Source organism: Gallinula chloropus (genome assembly GCF_964237585.1).
Source record: "Gallinula chloropus genome assembly, chromosome: 1".
Taxonomy (NCBI): Eukaryota; Metazoa; Chordata; class Aves; order Gruiformes; family Rallidae; genus Gallinula; species Gallinula chloropus.
The window spans coordinates 29108621-29129176 of record NC_140085.1 but is presented as its reverse complement, the minus strand read 5'-3'; the positions used below and the strand labels follow the sequence as shown (position 1 = coordinate 29129176).

General features: G+C 41.7%; 1 protein-coding gene across 1 annotated transcript in view; it reads left to right on the top strand.

Moving 5' to 3' along the window:
• The window catches only part of MYRFL (myelin regulatory factor like), a gene marked incomplete at both ends in the record, with an annotated part of 46580 nt that extends 37783 nt beyond the window's left edge, over nt 1-8797 (top strand). The window contains 6 exons of the mRNA XM_084276533.1: nt 1053-1106; nt 3864-3951; nt 4176-4250; nt 6157-6265; nt 8543-8617; nt 8711-8797. Coding sequence (XP_084132659.1) covers nt 1053-1106; nt 3864-3951; nt 4176-4250; nt 6157-6265; nt 8543-8617; nt 8711-8797 — 488 coding nt within the window. The remainder of the gene's footprint in view (nt 1-1052; nt 1107-3863; nt 3952-4175; nt 4251-6156; nt 6266-8542; nt 8618-8710) is intronic.
• Between the last annotated feature and the right edge of the window lie 11759 nt (nt 8798-20556).

Below are 20556 nucleotides of genomic sequence, written 5' to 3'. Positions count from 1 at the left end.
GAGCTGTGTGTTAGTTTCTTTAATTTGGAGAGTTACCCTTCTCTCTCTAAGTACTGCGCCTTACTTGGGTCAGTGTCTGGCATCTCATATTGAAAAAGCAAAGTTATTCCTCTGGCCTATGTTTGCATGGCAGGTGCCTATTTATTCATTTTATCCCTAATAAGAAAGATGTGGCTTTATGATCAGATTTGTGCTGAAATGCCTGGCTGGATGTGGACTTTTGCTTTTTGCTGTCCATTATAACAATTGGTGACATTCTGTGCGTGGGATGAAGTCTTTTCTATTAGGGTATATTTTTAAAAATGTTTCAGAATTTCAAAAGCTTTTTTCTTGTTATGTAGAAGCTTCTTTTTTTGAGACTGCACCTGGAATATTGTGTCCAGTTCTGGGCCCCTCAGTTCCAGAAGGATATAGAACTCCTGGAAAGAGTCTAGCATAGGGCCACCAAGATGATTAAGGGAATGGAATACCTTTCTTCCAAGGAGAGGCTGAGGGAGCTGGGTCTCTTTAACTTGGAGAAGAGGAGACTGAGGGGTGATCTTGTTAGTGTTTGTAAATATGTAAAGGGTGAGAGTCAGGAGGAGGGAGCCAGGCTCTTCTCAGTGATGGCCAGTGATAGGACAAGGGGCAATGGGTGCAAGCTGGAGCATAGGAAGTTCCATGTGAATGTAAGGAGAAACTTTTTCACTGTGAGGGTAACAGAGCACTGGGACAGACTGTCCAGAGAGCCTGTGGAGTCTCCTTCTCTGGAGACATTCAAAACTCACCTGGATGCGTTCCTGTGTGATTGAGTCTAGGTGATCCTGCTCTGGCAGGGGGTTGGACTAGATGACCTTTCAAGGTCCCTTCCAACTCCTAATGTTCTGTGATTCTGTGATTCTTTTAAATATATATACCTCCTTCTGAATTGAGGTACTTTGTATTTTAAAGGTTCCTTATGGAGTTATGCATACCTTTATTTAAGAGATAATTAACAAAACATCTTCTGGTGTTGTGTTCGTATTTTGCTTTTTACAACTGTGCATGGCTAACCTGGGGACATCCTTTCGCAGGAAACAGAAGTAACCTGTTGCCTGAAAGAGGCAAACCTGACCTTGGAAATGACTGTAAGTCTCATATTTTTAATAAAATTGTTGAAATGTATCATTTTATAGCTTTTTAAAAGCTACCTTTAGGCTCGGAATTCTGCTGCTGGAATTTAGAGAAGTTTCACATATAAACTGGTCATTAGAGAGAATTAGCACTCAGGAATCTATTAAATACCTGTGATTCACTATCATTTTCTTGTCACTGCAATCTATTCATACATCTTCATTAGATTTTTATAGACATTCTGGCTGCCCTCTCTAGAGAGTTCTTAGGCTTGGCTTTAGATGTGCAATAAAATGATAAGTGACATTTTCCTTGACAGGATCTGAAATCTTGGAAGGTGCTGAGCACTGCTAACCCTTATATGGCAAAATGCTTAGAGTGTACAAGTGTGGTATCTGTATGCAGGAAACACTTGATACAGTGTAAAGGAAGAGTTTGGGGCTTGGCCCAGTTGCACTAATGGATTCAAAAAATCAGCTGCTCGAAGGGGCCGTCTGTACCTGCCAGCATCAGTAGAGATGAAATGAAGTTCTTTGACACAGGACATTTGGCTTGATACCCAGCTTGCCTCTTAGAGGCTCCACTGCTGTCAGAGCCAGTCCAGGCTGAAAATACCGGTTCTTTTCCTTGAAGATGAGTTCATCTGCTGATTACATATGTTATAATGGTATGCTCTGGCATTCATTCAGCATGAGCAGTATGAGCCTTTTTATGAGGCATGTTATGAGCAGTATGAGCCTTGTTATGAGGCATGCATTCAGTATGAGCCTTGTTTTTTTCTGTTTATGTGGATGCTCAGTTTTAAGGGTTGGCATCTTGAACTAAATGTTCCATTAGATAGTGTTTGGATGATAAAATATCTATACACTGCCACGCACTTAAAGCAGGTTGGTACCCAGGGCCATGTGAGGAATAGAACACAGGTTCTGCTTGTCATCCCAGTGCGGGGGTAACCTGGGAAAAATCATTCTCATTCAGATTTTATTTACATAGCAACACACCTCAGAAGAGGGCCTCTGTGGCATTACTGTGATACGTGTTGTAATGAGATGCTGTGTCAGAGGGAAATGTTCTTCTGCGCTAGTTCTTTGAGATGAACATGCTCAATTTCCCTCTGTCACTTAAGCATACATGTGGATGTAGGCATGCTCAAAGTTAAGTATACAGTACCATGTGTCCTAATTGGAGCCCAGGTCAGCCTATAATTGTCAAGTTTCTTTGCAAAGCAGGGAACTGTTGCTGTGGAATAGAAACACAAAACCGGTATTCACAGTGAAATATGAAAAGCAGGCTTGGTCTACTGAGCCTCATTGTCCTTACACTTTCTGCACCACTTTACAAGATTTTAAATGACAGCAGCTTGATGCTATAGGCAACAGCTGGAGTGTGTATGTTTGCTGATACCTCAGACACTGCCTCCCCAAGCCATTGGCAATGTGAGTCAAGGTCCATTTGCAGGGATTAAACCTGCTGGGCCCTTCTATTTGTTCAGTGGGATGATTTAGGGGTCTGAGATATTGCAGGTCCTAACTATGGACCTGCATGGTTCCAATGCTTTAAATGTAGCCAGAAGAAATAAGCTTTCCAGGATGCAGCTCAGTGCAGTGATTGCTGGGCCAGCTGTGAAAGCAGAAGCTGTGCTGCTGTGCCAGCACACTTGTTTTTGCCACCTAACTTGCCACAGGGTTCGTGTGCCTCAGGGAGAAGCCACGCCATCGTGGCTGTGCTCTTTATTTCACTATAATTAGCCACCATACAGAGTGCCTGGATGGCATGGAGATGCTGGCACAAGGTAGCACAGGAAGCCTGTTGCAAATGGGGGAACCTAATCCAACCTGCTTAAGGACATAATCACTCTGGTAAACTGTTACTTTCCTTGTCTTAGCTGGTAATCAGTACACCAGTTATGGCTGATGTTGTTTTTTTCCTATCAGAAGCTAGTTTTTCATGTGCCTGAAACATTTTACATGTGCATATGCATAAATACAATGTATATACATCTGTTTATATATAAGATCTTGAGCTATTTCTAAACCACAAATTTATGTAGAGTTTTTAGTCCATATTTCCATTCCTCAGACTGTAAACTTCCTCCAAGGGCAGGATATGTTTGGAAGATAACAATACAGTGTCCTGCTGCTGCTGCTCTTAGTTGTTCCTATTACCACCATTTCCTTAGGATCAGAGTGCATATATATTTTTGCTTAACTGAGCATACTTTGATTCATATTTCCTGATATTCATATATGTAGAATATTACAAAACTCTAAGTTCTTTCAAGTTCAAGGGAGCATTTTATGAAGAAATTACAATATTCATTACTGTTAGGTAGTTTTCCTGCACACAAGATTAGAAACAAGTTTTGTTGCATTCCAAATTATTTCCTCAGCAGAGATAATGTTTTTCACATTAATGGGTACTTATATGAGCATGGCTTCTAATACATCAGAATGAACACTGGCACGTTAGTAGTCCTACTTGGACTTCCTTCATAATAGCCTTCAATCCCTGCCCAAAATAAATGTGCAATATTAGGTGCCTGCCCAGGATATCTGTCCTTGTAAATCGAACAAGGATCTTATCCCACCTGGATTGGCAGAATGAAGGTAATTAACCAAATGCTTTTTACTGAGTGCTAATTTAGACATGTAGCAACTCCTGTGTTGGCAAGCAATGGAGTGGATGCCACGGTATTAACTGCTATTTTATTATGCTCTTACCTAAGATTTCTGAAATAATCAAGAAGAAAACATTATTCTTAATATTTTTAGGGATTGATACAACAATCAGTTCCATACAGATTTTGGAAACTCAGCAAAGCATTGACAGTCGCTATTGTAGCAAAAATCTACAGTGCAGGTAGGTAAATTGTTTTATTATGCTTTATTATGGTGGAACACGATACCATTGATGTGGTGTGAGTACTTGGCTGGCTCCATCTCACAGATGTTTTCTCCACTTTGCAGGAGTTTTTCCTACTTTTTCATGTGTTTTCTTTTTAAATTTAAATGCAGTTTCCATGGTTTTGTAAAGATACTACCTATGTCAAAATCTTATGTGCATTTTAATGCCGTGTTTTTCAGGCCTGGAAATTACAGCTATGTTATTCCTGTTAACAAATATACACCCGTGGACGTAGAAATCTCACTGGAAATAAAGTAAGTAAGATTAAAGATGGTACATATATAACCATACAGTAGTTCATTTCTTGCCTAATTTCTGTCATGATATGAATTTGTCCCCATTCAAAGGAGTGGATGAAATCTGTGCACAATGAAGTCCTTAATATCAGACCTTTGGATAGATCCTTTGCTGTAGCATAAGCCCAACACGCTCTCAGCCCAAAGGGAGTTTCATTCATTGATCCAAATATTAAAATCCAATAGTCTTAAGGCTCAGTCTAAGAATCATTTGAGCAGATGTACATATATATTGGCATGATTGTGGCCAATAGGGATTTGAGATTTTTGTTGTAGAGAAATATTATTTGGAACATATATGTATATAACTCCAGTGAACACCTTTTTTTTGGCCTGTTGTGCTAAGCACTGACAAGGAGATATTTGTGCAGGAACCTCTGGCAATGCATAAAATTGTGACTTAGAGTGGGAATAAGCAGCAGACTTACTCCTCTCTGAAGATATTTTCTCCTCAAATCGAAGGATGGCTCCATTGTATTCGCCCATAAGCAACAAATCATTTCTTTTGGGGTTCTTCTCTGAGAAAGGCCAGCAGTAGCCAGAACAGATACCAAACTCTCTGCTTGATGACACTTCATGACTCTGGTCTCTACAAGAAAGGGTTCTGTGAAGTCATGGATGGTCTTCAGGTCCAGTCTTTTGATCTTGAATATTATCCTTGTAAACATCTGCCTTTTTCAGATATGAGGAAATACAGCTCCTGAAGTGCCTGCTTGTTTTCTACAGCAGCTGAAAAAATGTCTTTTAAGTGTATGCAATTAGAAACTAATATGTGACTCTCCCATATAGGGATTAATGCATCATTCGGTTTTACTGTAGCAGGTGTTGAATTTATTTTGGATATTGGTTTGGGGAGAGGGAGATCTTCAATATATAGCTTTGTTATAAATTTTCACTAAACAAAGCTTCAAACTTAACAAAACCCAAAATGGTTGAGAAAACTCAAGAACATTTGGATTATTGCTGCATCCAAATAACATAAAGCACTGCAGCTGCTTCAAAAATTTGGAAAACTTTATGCCTGCTGAATAAAATCAAATGGTACCTAGCACACAGTACTGATAGCCCATTTAGGACAGAGGACCTGTCATATAAGAATAATATGCTTTCAAGTTGACATTTCTTAAATACCTGGCTAAGATTTGAAAGCACATATTTTCTGGGGATGCTTCATCGTTCCCCACAGCATAAACCATAAATATTGATGTCACCTTTTCCCACCTTCTGCTTTCTTTTTTTCCCCCTGTTAGCCATTGCCATATCTGAGTTCATTTGGACCTCCAAGGCACTTTTGTTTGTTTATAATCATCTCAGAAAAGCCATCTGTTAAACTAGGAAGTTCTGGAAATGCTCTCTAGGAATAATTTGGAGAAGATATGACCGTGAGATCTTTGCTATTGAAGAACTCTGAAAGAAGTTCCATTTACCACTGTTTTCCCAGACATAGGCTAGGATATTTTTACTTCTTTTTTATTATCCCTTTGCATCATGTAAGCCACCATTCATCTCAGTCGTCTCATGACCATTCATTTGTACAAAAAGTCATATACTTCTGGTATGAACACGCTTAAGGTTTGAGGAAATTTAGTGTACATTTCTAGATTTGTCTTAACAACTGTAAAGATGACCCAGGGTTTGAAATAAAAAACCATTCTCCATTCATTAGAAGATATGGGACAAGATTAGAGTTTAGTGGCTTAGGTCTACCTCCTTCATGTCAACCAGTGAAGTAAACTCCTCTGCTTTATTTCTCCACAATTAAAATCATCGCATTTCCCCCTCTTCCCCTCCTGCCTCAGTATGTATATGGTTTTTTGATTGAAAAGCAATGGGATAAATCTTTGTTTTTCTCTGTTTCTTGAAGCACCACAGAACCATTAATTGTATTTCTCTGCAAAGTCACATTTGGAAATTACTGCTCCCGTTATTCTTCAAGCCAAAACAGTAGGACGGATTTCCTAGAAACCACACAGGTAAGAGTTTTCCAGCAATACACTGGCTTATGGGGTTCATTTGCACAAAATTAATGGCTGCAGCATTTTGATCTTCTTTAAGATAGTGTCTAAAGGGGCCTACAAGGAAGCTGTAGAAAGATTTTTTATAAGGTTGTGTAGTGGTAGGACAAGGGTTGATGGCTTTAAACTGAAAGAGAGTAGACTTAGATTTGATATTAGGAAGAAATTATTCCCTCCTGTGAGGGAGGTGAGACACTGGCACAGGTTGCCCAGAGAAGCTGGGGCTGCCCCCTCCCTGGCAGTGTTCAAGGCTTTGGGCAGCCTGGTCTAGTGGAGGGTGGCCCTGCCCATGGCTGGAGGTTGAAACTGGATGATCTTAAGGTCCCTTCCAACCCAAATGATTCCAGCATTCTCTAAAATCCAAATGGTACTCTGAGTCTGACAGTCATAGCTGACTTATGGCGTGGCCATAATAAGATGTAACCTTTATGTAGGAGTCAATTTTCTGCTGAATTTTGTAAAAATCTATCTAGACACTCTCTACTAGGATAGTTTTGAGTCTACTTCAGCCTAACTCACCTCTATAACTCATCATATCTCCAGAGAGACTTTAAAAATTGAAGTAGTTTTCACACAGAGCCTTAAGAAATTGTGTCCTCAAAACACTACTGTTTCCATTGTTGTGTTATGGGTAGTGAATTCCAGTTTTTAAGTCACTGGAAACAATGCTAGTACTCCTCTTTATTTCTCTGTGAACAGGAGCTTACCAGTAGTCTCTCTGGGGAACTGTTTACATGTCATTCTCTGGATTGCCCCAATGGGAACTGGATCTTGCAAACTTTTCATCACCTCCAGTAAACTGATGAAGGCCTCAAACTCCCTTCAGATTCTCTGGAAATAAAAGCCTGTTTCATGGCCTTGATTTATCTGCATTGCTTGGAAATGTTTATTCTGGCTAAAACAGTAGGAAAGGCAGGAAGAAGTATAATATTATTTCTGAACTCATTGTAGGAGAAATGTCTGTGAAATTGGAAGAATTATTCAGAGACTTCTTCAGATTTTTGATCTATGGTGCCATACATGATATGATCTTAATTGATTTTAAATTACTTATTTGGTGCTTTGTCAAATTAGAGCAGTTGCAATACCCCCACCCTTAAGCTGCCTTTCCAATCAGCTTTTCCAGTGTCTTGCAGAAAGTTACAGGCTTCTCTGCAACTGCTGCAAAGCCATCAGAAAGCCAAATTTGTCCAAGTTTTGACCTGTCAGCCATAATTCCAGCAGAACTGAAATTAAGTCAGACCCGGAGAGTTTCGCAATGCAGAAATATCCTTGAAGCTTACTGCCAAAACTGGTCAAAGAGATTTCCTGTGTCAACCTGAAATCCACATCAAAAGACTAAAGCTAACTAGCCTCCAGCAGCAGCAAGCATTCAGGTTTGATGTGGCTCAGAATAGAAATGCTGCCTAGTTGAAGAGGGTTTTTTTTCAAGAGGATTTTCCTAGGAGCTGGAAAGCTTATTCCCTACCAAAGGCAGGACAGCAATCATATGGAGTCATCAGTTTCACATAAATTGTACCATGTGAACATACCTTCTCCAACAGATAGAATGTGTCAGAAAATTAAGGGAGGAGGGAAAGATGAAGGAGTTGAGATGGTAGAAAGGGATGAAATAAAAGTTATCATGGATCATTAGGTCAAAAAGAGGTGAGGATTGAATTTTATTTTATTCAATGTAGCATAAAGAGAAACAAAATATATTATTTCCTTTGTACATAGCAGGACATTGCAACTAAAAATAGCATGAAGTCTTGCCTGGGTCTGTTTTTGAACTACTGAGTGAAGATGCTACTTGTATCTTTAGAATATACAAAGGAACTTTCACTGCCTTCTGGGGACAATTAAAGTTGCAGTTTCAAAATCAGCAGAACTTCCATTTGCTACTATTGCACCTTAAAGCTCTCGGGCCACCTGGCACATCAGGAACAATCCCTATTTATTACAGGATTTGCTTGGAAAACTAGAGCGGGAGTTCAGTTGTTTGGAGCCAGCTGTGTGTTGCTGGGAGCCAGATGTCTGTCAGTTCCTGTGCAGAGCTGATCAGGACAAATCCACGTTTGCAGGGTTTAAAGTCAGCACTTTGTCTTTAAATACTCTGACTATAGCTATCAAGTCTTGTTATCGTAATTACTTTGCATTGCATTTGTCAATGAAATGTTTCCAGAGCCCTTCCTTCTCTCCAATTCAATGTGAAATGAGGTTATCTAATCTCACTCTCCCTCCTTTGTCATCTAGGGACGTCAGCATATTTGGGCTCTCCCTGTGGCTAAGTTGTATGACAGCGCATACTATTTCCGTGTGGCTGTACCGGTAAGGCCTTGCAAACAGCAGCACAGCAAAAGACAAATAGCATTTGAACTGAGAAAAGATCCTATTTGAATCTCCTTTATTTCTCTCCTTCAGGGTTTTGCAAGCTGCTCCACAGATCCTTATTTTGCTCGGATGTTTTTAACTGATTACTACTTCTATTTTTATCGGCATTGTAATTAAAATGTGGCTGATCACTTTGCTCTTTGGAGAAAAGGCAATGAAGCTCTTCATATGAAAAAGAGACTTGTGAATGGCCCTGGATTTATTTTTTTTAAACCTCTTGCAGAGCTGTATGGCACTTTCTTGTTCATTTCACTTTTAAATTAAAAGGAAAGAAAAAAAAAGAGTAAAGTGTTTGTCAACAGCTATATCCCTGCATTTCCAGGAATTGTTTCTAAAAGGACATAAGGCAGCAGAGTATATGATGTGTAAATAAATATTCCCATTGCTCATAGTGAAGTAGTATGATATTGCACATGTAGCAGGCAAGAACAAATGGATAGGAACTCTGCTGAGTTGGAATATGCTCCGGACCTCAGAAGATGGTAAGATAATAAAATGTTATTTGAATTCAGGAGACCTGCATCTGTCATACAAGCATGAACCTTCTTTTAGTGTCTGCTGCCCTTTATTTATAGATAAATCTTGTTTCACTAACAAAACAAACCAAACTTGGAGAGAGAAATGTGTGTGCAAACACCCTCTAAAATAAGTGCTGTGAATTGGGGAACAACAGGTCAATCCCAAGGCCTGTGTAAGCATTTCCATTTCAGAAAGCTGTACCATCACTGCTGTTACAATGGTGTGATCTAACCACGCTGCTGCTGTTTGAACCACATATGTTTCAGCTAGCTTCTTAAAAAAACCAATGCTGTACAGCAGGAATGAGCTGTTTACTCCTAAATCCAGGTTATTTTTTGTCTTGGTGTTTGTGATTTGTGTTAGTGTGATGAAAGAATAGGAATACTGAAGAAGAAGAATGTCTTTCTGAGATGCGTATGGAGACTCTCTTGCACAGGAAGAGAGGAATTTAGGAAACACATTTTTAAGGTAAAGCTATTTGAATGAAATGCCACATTAGTTGCTCAGACAGAAGGAAAACAGATGTAATAACCTAGTACAGTATAAATAGTGTTGTGGGGTATGTTTAGAGCAACGATTCATTTTGTGTAGAGAAGAAAAAGTAAATATGATGGAGAGACTGTAGGCTTTTAAAGATTTATAATGTAAAAGTTACATTTGAACAAGCTTACTCTGAATGAAATTCTTTATTTAGCAACAAAAGGGAAACATTTTAATCTCCAAAAAAGAGCTGACCACAGTCTTTTGTAAACACCAGTGTGTCTTAATTGTATATTTATTGCCTGATGATCCAGTGGGAGAGTTTAATTTGTTTCTGTGCCTTTGTGTGGTATTTCTTTTCTCACTATTTTGGGATTTCCTTTAAGTATGACCTTCTTACTGATTTTTTTTAGATGTATGTCCTTCAGTAGCAAAGTCCATGGATATTTTTGCCTTAAATGACTCACCGTTTTGACCCCAAATATATAAGGTTTTTGTTTTGTTTTGTTTTGTTTCCCTGGGAAGTATTTGTGATTTAGATCACATGTCCTGTAATAGTCCAGAGACTAATTAGACTTAGAACTCTGGATCCAAATGCATCAGAAGTTTGAGCCTTTAGACTTCAATGGTTCATACTTGAGTATAATTCCTAAGAAGTGTCACCCAGCCACAGATGATAATGAGTGTGTGGTTTGAACAAAAGCTGTGCCTTTCTAGACTTACCCAGTTTTCATCACACTGCTCAGGGTCAAAATACTCTTCCCACACAGAGCACTGAGTGGGAGAATATAATATCCCAGTGCTTCCATTCATCAAAAAACTTCCTGTGATTAGAGTTCGGGGTGAGATGCATGTGAGAGAGCAACTACTTTCTTTGTGAAAAAGCTTGTGGTTATTCTATTACACATTACTTTGCCCATTCAAGATTTTTCAACTAGTTCTTTACTCCTGTCACACACTTTTAGTAAGGTATTCTTGAAGATTTTGTTCAGATTTAAGATAACAAGTTGCTGTATAAGGCTGTGTTCTAACATGTCCGAAAGTAGCAAAGATCCACCTTGGCAAAAGCTATGTAGGAACTGGCAGAAATTAAATAGTTGGAACTGAAAAATCTGTGATAAATAGTCTTCAGGCTCCTTAGAAAATCTGTGAATGACAGTGAGCTGAAAGGCTTTTAAAAATGGGATGACATATTAACAGCAGTGTTTTGATATTTTTAAATGGGGATCAGGTGACTTCTGCCCCTTTGTGACACTAACTGTGTTGGGGTTACTGCTGAATGAATTGGTGAATCAGGGAGCCAGGAGAAAATACTAGAAATGTATCAGAACCTTGAATATCCCTAAAGATGCCTTGTTCTCTCATCTAGAAGTTCAGTTAAAAAAAGCAAAACTTTGCTGTTTGTCTGGGATTTCATGTCCACAACTGCAAGAGAAGATGCCTGATGTAAGGAATTGACCTGTACTTGCATTATGGGTCTTTTGTCAGAGGTCAGTCAGGTGCTTGGACACCTGTAAGTCCCAGAAAACATTTTAATTCTCCTTTCCCCTGTTAAGGTTTTCAGAATACATTGAATCACCAGGCAAGTGCTGGCTGGCTGTACAGTGCATATACAGCGGGTTCAGCAAGCCCAGGGTGGGTCAGCAGGTGCTGGTTTTGGATGGGATAAATTTCATCACAGTAGGTGGTGTGGGGCTGTGGTTTGGATTTGAGCTGGAAACAGCGCTGGTAACACGGGGATGTTTTAGTTACTGCTGAGCAGTGGCTACACAGAGCCAAGGCCTTTTCTGCTCCTCACCCACCAGTGGGATGGCTGGGGGTGCACAAGAAGCTGTGAGGAGACACAGCCAGGACAGCTGACCCCAGCTGACCAAAGGGATATTCCATATCATATGACATCATGCTCAGCATGTACAGCTGGCGGAATAAAAAGGAAAGGAAGATATTTGGAGTGATGGTGTTTGTCTTCCCATATCACTGTTAGGCATGATCAAGCCCTGCTGTCCTGGAGATGGCTGAACACCTGCCTGTGATGGGAAGTGGTGAATGAATTCTGGGCTTTGCTTGGCTTGTGCATGGGGCTTTTTTTTTACCTATTTAAACTGTCCTTATTCAAGCCCATGACTTTTCCCAGTTTTGATTCTCTCTCACCCTACATGGGGGTTGAGTGAGAAGCTGGGTGATCTTTGTCTGCCTTCTGGGTTAAACTGTGACAGAGCCCCACACCACACACAGTGGGTGATGTATGTGCCCAGATTTCATTCTGTTTTGGTGTGGAAATACAGAAGGCCTGGAAATGATTCTCATTCCTGTGCCTGCTGAGTCTTTGCTTTTCTGTGCTTGAGGAGGTGCAACTCATCTTGACACTGGTGGACTAGTGATGTTCTCTACCTCATGCAGTTCTTCTCCCTTGTACAACTTTGATCTAGGACTAATATAGAAGAATACTACATGGAAAACATGGCCAGCAGCATTTCCGACCATGAAAAACTACAGGAAGCATGGGTTGACTCTTCCAAATGGAAATCATGGTTCTAAAAGGTTCAAGTATCTCAATTGGGGGTTTTATTGCCATTTCTATGTGCTCAGTGAGAAAGTTGCAACAATTTTTAACAGTGTTCATGACAACGTAATTTGAAACAATTTTGGTGATACTGAATAACAAATTTTTGATGTTTTGTGTACATTCTACCCAGAACAGGAAATTCCTTTTTGCTTACCTATTTTTAACACAACTTTCCCATTAAGTTGAGAGGGAGCTGAGGCAAAGCAAACTTGCACTCTGGGTGGCAAACACATCTGTAAATCACAGGAGGCAAAGGTAGAGCTGGAACAGGGTGATCTGGTACCATCTGATCTGGGTTTCAAGATCTGCAGTTCATACCAAGAACATGATGTGGCGATTCACATTTTTATTTGACTGTAACACAGATTACCTGGCCTTGCTGTCAGTAAGTTTGATCTTGTGACAGCTGTGATGTTTTCAGTAAGGACCTGAGATCACTTGAAAGCCCAGAGAGGCTCTCAAGAGAGCACTAAGCAGAGAGACCATAAAGGGAAAATCCTACATGGTCACCCAAGAGAAACCAAGTGCAAGGTGGAAGAGCAGAAGGAGTGGTTCTGGTGTGGGAGTGAGCAGCTGGGATAGCTGATGTGCCTTCAGGCACAGCCCCAGCCGGAACTGTAAAGAGCTGTGAGTGAAGGGGCATTTTGCTTTCTGGCTGCAGCTCAGTTCAAAGGACTCTGGTTCAGAAGAGGCTCGGTCAACAGTGAGGAGGCTGTTTGTGTTGACCTGGTGAGGTGTTGTGAGCCTACTGTGGGGATGTGAGCAATCCCATAGCTGAGTTTGGGGTCCTGCACTGCACAGGTCTGCAAGGACACCTTAAGGTGAGCTTTTGATCAAGTCCTGCTTATCTACAAGATCATAGCTTGCTTGCTAGAATAAGAAAAATCCTTGCATTAGGGATTGTTAGCAGGTTAAATTCTGATCACGGTGCAAGAAGTTGCTCATTCAGGAGTCACTGACTTCTTAAATTACAAATACATTGTGTAGACACTGAGACAATCCAGCTGCAAAATGAAAACCCAATTTACATCAGGTTTGCTCTTTCTGTTGATCTGAGTGCTAGAGTGTGTTTAAAATAAATCAGCTCATTGTAGGTATAGAGATAACTTCAAGACACACAGAAAATCATCATTTATAAACTAGTTGCACTGCCTTAAGACTTTTATATGGCATGTTGCTTTATATGAATGGAGACATGGCTTTTATATTTGACATTATAGTACACTTAAGAGCATTGAACACAACTGATGGAAACTCATTACCGAAATCGTTTACTGATCTTACCTTCATCTTGGAATAATTCTACTTAATGTCGCAGCCAAACTGTGCCACAGAGAAACGATTTCCTGCAGATTTGTGTCCTGTGCCGCTGGCAGTCTGCCACTGCCGAAGTCCCAGCCACCCTGCTCTCTTCTGTGGATCTCTCTGCCATCTGAGGTTTGCTTCCTCCTGGTGGAGGAGGCAAAAGGCAGGACCAATTTGAGCTGTCCTCATACTGGAGGGGAAAACTGGCTGCTCCCTCACACGGGAAATTCCTACCCACCTTTGGAAATATTAAATTGTTCCTGTCTTGATTTTGTGTAGGTGCCGGTTTGGGTCTTTTTCTCTTCTTGGCTTTAGATTTTATTGAATCTTGTAGAAACATAATGTGGCTGAGCCTCTATGGAATTTGATTGTAATTGGTCAAAGCAGTAAAAATTACTAGTAAGCAGTACAGGGAGGTTGATGTTATCAGCTTGGAAATTAGATATTCTGTTTGGAGCCAGGATTTAGTTCATTGTGGACAAAAGACTCTTTGGTGATGGCCCTCGGGTTTTTAAGGGGACGTGGTGCTTTTTGAAACAGGGTGTTTGGGAAATTTTAGTTTGTAAATCCAGAGCTTTGCATAACGCCTTTGATACAAGGAGGCTGGGATTCAGTCTCACTTCCCTGTAGAGCTGGGACCACTGATGAAGCCTTCATGCCTCCATTGCTCTCTAATTAAACTTTACTAACAGTATTTTCCCTTCTTGAAGGAGAAGAGGAACTGGAAATGGGGCAGTGTTGTAAGGGTAAACGTATTAAACATGCTGAGATGCTCATATGTGTCAGGATTATATACATTTGGGACTAATCAGACAGACCCTGTTTTAGTAAAACATCATGCTCAGCACTTTTGAAAAATCAGGCCCAGTGAGAAGTGGGTCTGACTTCAGCTTTTCAGGTGGAGTGCTTTGATCTTGCCATGTTAACTCAAAATCCTCATTAGGCTATAGAAATATTTCTCCTGAAAAAGTATGAACATTTATCTTTTTATTTTCCTGGACAATGGTGATCAAGTAGTTGGAAGGAACAGTTTTCACTGTTACAATTCCATGCCCCCTCCCTCATGCTTATGCATGAATAGCATTTGTTAAATTTTTGTAATATATGGATGTGTTTGCTCACTATGGAATGAGTAATTTAAAATAACTTCTGCAAACCATCGAATAACAGCTGGAGTGGCAGCTCCTGGCTATGTCACACGCTCTCAAAATCATTTGGCTGAAAGAACAGCACTTTCTAAGGACAGGCCAAGGCAAAAGCATGTCCCAGTCCTAGATGACTTCTCTTTTGTCCACTGACTTGCTTCCTGCCCTGCTGAGCTTTGGCAAGCGCTGAGAGGTGGTCACATCCCAGTAGCTGGCACCAGCAGCCTGGCTGTTGTGCCTGGGGCACCTTGGTCACTGTCTGGAGGGAAATAGGCTCAGGTACCAGCGAGACTCAGGACATGGGACTTACTGAGCACCACCACAGTGGCTGTGAGGTTCTAGACATGTTAAGCCACTTTAGGTAGTCATAGCGTGTCTGGTCCACGTCCAGTGTAGGTTAACAAAAGAAAAGTTCATGCTCTCACAGCACTTTGGTCACTGGTGTCCTCGTAAATATAGTCTCCTTTCTCCCCTCCAGCTTCCCCAAATAGCATGTTTTCTGTCAAAATATCATATGAATGAACTGTTTCAGTGCAAGCCCAGGCCCTGTATTCAAAGTTTCACCCTGGCAATCCTGACCCAATTTTAACCCTGGTTGCTCTGGCACTCTGCAGCCTGGGTGATGAATGAGACAGGGCGATGTGGTGATGGCACACAAGCCTTTTGTTGCTCCTTGGCCTGGGTCCAGTCAGCTTGTTTCCCTTTCTCCCTCCACCCCGCAGCAGCTGGCAGCTGTCTACATCTGCCAGCCAGGAGCAGCAGCATGGCTGCAGCCTCTGCTGGCTCCACGGGTCAGTCTCCTGGAGGAGCCACCAGCTCCCAGACACCCAGATCTGTTCCCCTGCAGACCACAGCTCCCGTCTTTTGGCTGCATATCCCTGTACTGGAAAAGCCTTCATCTTCCTGCTCCTGGGCTTTGAGCAGGCTCCTTCTCCTCTTCCCTCACTGGTTGCTTTCCAGCCATCCCGTACCCTGCTTTAGTCCCTCCAAAAAAAAGGACCTCCTTACAGCACTTTTAGAGGATGACATTTAAAATAGGTCATCTTCTTAGAAATGGGTAGAAGGGAAAGTGACTTTTCTGAACAGGATTTAAAACAAAACTCATTATTTTAAAGGCGGATGTTTTAATTTCTGGTTGATGTTAAATATATTGCAATTGCCAACATGCAGTAATAGCACAGGATTTGCAAATTTGAGTTTAATGTTAATTTAGCTGGTAGAGATACTCTGCAGGGTAAGCTGTGCTTTGCATTTTTCATTCAATCTTAATGTTACACTTTTCCTTCCACAACATAATCTAAACCACAGACCAGCTGGCTGTGTTGATTAAAATCCGCTTTCTGCTTTTTATTAATCTTCATGGTTTTGCCCTAGAATTATGAAGTGGTCATGGTCCATCAGGAAGGGAATCTGCTGGGTCACAATGTGGTATTTACAAATCGAGATTTCTGCCTAAAGCACATTGCTGATTCCTAAAATAAGTTGTGTCCTGAATGCTTTGTTACATCCACAGATCCTTACATGGGGTTGGAACAAAGCCCTTCAGGTTAAACTACTTACAAATAATTCATTATGTGTTTGGCTGACACATCTCCTCACTGAACGGCTAGATAATGTCTTTAGGGGTGGGGATGACAGAAGACTTGTGTTGTCAGTAGGCCTAATCCTGCCTCCTGGAGACATAGAGCTGTGCAAGAGCTTCATGTGGACCCTCAGTGCCTTTACCTTAATGGGAGAGGGAGAATGGATGGGGTCAGGGTATTGCTAAAAGGGGGAGCATGGATCCAGGTGTCAGAGGTTCCTTGGGACACCCAGAAAAAGGACAGGAAATGTTCTCAAATGGAAGGTGATGGAGCAGTAGGAAGGATGCTGTGATTCCCAAAATTAGTCCAAAGGGTGCTGTGGCACAGCCTTGATCTTCCTTGCTCTACAAAGCTCCTTGCACAAAGGCTGTTTGTCCAGACTGGATGAGATTCACCCCAAACAAGTAATGTGCTCTGTGTGTTATTGCTTTTTTGTAAATAACTATTTGATCACGATGAATTGATTTTTTAAAAAACTAATTTGATGTGATGATTAGGCAATCATTTTAGCATGTGGTTTTTCAATTATCTCTCGTTAACAAAATGAGGCAGTAACTAAGCATAATCTATCTTTTCCTGATTTCTCACAACGTTAATTAAGACTGCAGATATTCTTGCTGAGGGATTTGGGTATCTTTGCATCTAGGGATAGTTAAAGTGGTTATGTCCTGTAGTCACCTCTACTTTGGCCAAGATCCTATGCTTAAGGATAGTACTCAGTGAAAACATTACATGGGTAGAGAGATCTGCCCACAGGACTTTGCTGCACTCTTCCCTGTCCTACTCTGTGCTGCTGTTGGGGACTCTGTCAGTGCTTACATTTGGGGCAGAAAGAAGACAAAATGGTGGTGGGTTCTCATACCTAACACATATCACACCTCAGAATTTTGCTATGGGGTGTCTGGTTTGGTCTTAGGCACTTTACTCCTTTATTTCCGTAGTTGCACTAAGATACAAACACCCCTTTTTACTATTAAAAAGAAATTGCCTTTCAAATTCTATGCCATTGCTATCTGCTCTGAGCTTTATCAAGGGGCGGTAAGATTCACAGGTTGAAGAGTCACGGCCCCAAACTTTTCTAGAAGCTTTTCTCTCTGTCCAAGGAATGATACGCCTTAGATCAGTGTTGTCTCTCACCATTGCAGAAGTATCCATCCTACAGCATAGTAGGACAGACATAGGCCATGAAGATGGGAAGTATGTGCAGTGTTAAAACCACAGCCTTGCATGACACCAGGAAGGAGGAAGTTTCCTATGACTTGAGCTGCTGAACACAGGCTCCATTTGGGAGCGGAGCTGTTCTTTACCTTCTTGTGGGCGTCTTAAGCTTTTGTAGGGTGCCCTTTCCTCAAAGTCATGTTTCTTATTTTCTAGGCTGGTTTGGGGTCTGGTGGAACCTTATGATTTTGCAGTTTTAGTCTTCAAAAAAGCAATTCCTTTCTCTTCCTTTATAGGGTCTCGGCTGCAAAAAGTCAGTTCTGACTTCCTCCCCAACTTACTTTTGTCGGTTTTCTGGGCATTGATAATAGTTTTTGAAGCTCTGATTTCTTCAGGCATAAAAACCTGTACGAACAGCTTGCTGAGGTAACCTCATTGCTGATGGGGTGCTGGTGGGCGTTGCTTGGCTGGCTGCTGAAGGCTCATGGGCACTGCTTGAAAAAACAAACCCCAAAAGACTACTGGGTGGGGTAGGTTAACTGCTTTGTTTTTCTCCTCATGACTGCACAGCTCTTACTTTCATTGGACTTTGGCCATCTCCAGTGCTTTCTTTAAACGAACAGATGTAGCAGCTGGGCTGTGGCTGCAGAAGTGACTGGTAGTGGCATTCAGTCAATGACCTTTCCCTATAGACTCCTGCATTCCCATCTAGCTTCCCCTACACCATCATGGCCGAAGCAGCTCAAATTGTCCTCCTGGTCGTACTTTTACCACTTTCCTTTGTGATCTACTTGATTTGAAGGATCTGTCTGTTGCCTTGTGTCTTGGTAAATATCATAAATTCAAGATACTCAGCAGCTTGGGATCTCTGCTGGCTTTTGTGTTTCTCCCTCCTTTTGGGCCATCCGTTTTGTCCCTGTGTTTTCTCATGTAAATCCCTCTTCTAGGTCACTATTTCCTGCAAATACTGACAGAAATCATCAGAGGCTCAGCCATACTTATAAAAAGATCTGTATTTCATGAGCTTTCATACTACAGTGTCGTTTCTTCAATGTCTTCAGTGTTTCTGGATGGTTTTACTGACTTCACGTGGGGTTCCACAGAGCATGGGGGTTCCTCTGGATATACACAGCTGACCTCTGGGCACTCCTCAGCACGGGGCACAAGCTGAATGCTTCACTAGCAAAAAATACAAAAATCTAACTTCTTAACGAAAAGAAATCTTTTTCATTCATTTTACTGTCCCTTTTTTTTGCATTTTGTGTGGTTAAATGTATTTTTCAAGACAACAAAAGAGTGACCTGAAGGATCTCACTCAATCCTTCTGCCTTAACCAGGTTTAGTTTCCTTGCTTCTGTTCATACAACTGCCAAGAACCATACCCCCTGAATTAGGTATCCCAGTCATGCAAATCAAACCAAAAATGGTCTGTGTATATAAGCAGCAGCTGATGCTCTGTTTCTGGAGTAAAATATGTGGAGAGAACGTGATTTTTCTATTGAGAAAGAAGAAAAAAGATCCAAACCTGTCAAAGTCAAGCATATTAAAGGAGATGGCTGCAAGAAGACGACCCATATGCTGTACATAATATATGGCTTTTTTCCTCTTCTAAGCGTGCCCTCTGAAAGATGAAAAATTACAACGGCTGTAACTGAAAGCATCATTAAATGTTAATCTGCTGGGGCTTCCTTAGTGCTAGCGGGGTCAGGCTCTGCCGCAGAGCACAGTGACAGATGGAGCATCCTCTGTGAAACCTCGCCGCCTTGCCAAGCGCTGTCGGTGGGCGAGCTGTCTGAGCGCTGTGCACGTGCTCTGGCCGCACACCCTGCCTGTGAGCACCCTGCCCCAGGGACGCGGCACCCGTGCAGGAAAATGCCAGCATGGGCATGTCGTAAGGACACCGAGTCATGAAGGATGGGCTTTAGGTAAGGGCCAGTAATCAGCGTTCCGCTGCTGCGAGTGTAACCGCAACCTGCGGGCAGGAAAATGCAGGTTTGGGAAATGGCTTGTCCTGGCACAGCGCTGAGCCGGGGATCTCTAAATTGCTCTGAAGGACAGTGTCCCTGCTGAGTCTGGTTCCTGTGGTTTTCATCGCCTTGTATGAAAAAGACTCGAGTCTTGGAGACTTGCCACATTTGCAAAATTAAGTTGCAAGCTCCTGACTGACAGTCTTAAGGGCTTTTCCCATAAACGAGTAAAGCTGCACTGCAGCTAAGACAGAAGGATAGGTGTTGCTTGATGTCTAGATCTACCTACTTTTGACCAGACTCCCCATGTTGCTGAACTTTTGGCATCACCACTTCATAATGCACCATTTAATTTAGTGATGAAGCTGCTGACAGGAAAACAAACCAATTGAGTTCCGCCCTAAAGCTTTGGCACAGCAAAAATGGGAACGATTCCCAAATCAATGCCTGCCCAGTTCCTTTTTGCCAAAGTCCTTTGTGGTGGAGCAGCTGAGGCTGTTCCCCAGGGTGGCTGGAGCCAGTGTTGCAGACACCGTGGCCTTCAGGCCTGTCTGCTCTCATTCGGGGGAGATAACATGGGTTCTGGTTCAATGTGACCTACACAGTTGGTCTGCAGGCCTCATTCTCTTCCTCATGTATGGAAGAGAGCTGTTCATGCTGTGCTAGCAGGGGAAGCGAAGAAAACCTAAAGCTGTAATGTCCTGGTTCTGGTAGCCTAAAGCTTTGGTGAAGTTGTGGTGTCACTGTGTGCAACTGACGCATTTGGATGATGACCTGAGTTACAAATGTAGTTCAAGCAACTTGTGAGAGGCACTGGTGCCACCGATAAATTTATATATATAATGTTTAGGGTTTAGCAAAATCCTTAGAAAACTGCAGAGCCTTGCTCAGATACTGCTGCTTATTATCCCACTCATTTCATAGACTCATAGAATCACCTGGGTTGGAAGACACCCTTTAGATCATCGAGTCCACCCACAGCCTAACCCTGACTAGTCCATCTCTAGATCATGTCCTTAAGCACTTCATCTACACACCTTTTAAATACCTCCAGGGATGGTGACTCCACCACCTCCTTGGGCAGCCTGTTCCAATGCCTGACAACACTTTCAGTAAGGAAATTCTTCCTGATACCTAACCTAAATCTTCCCTG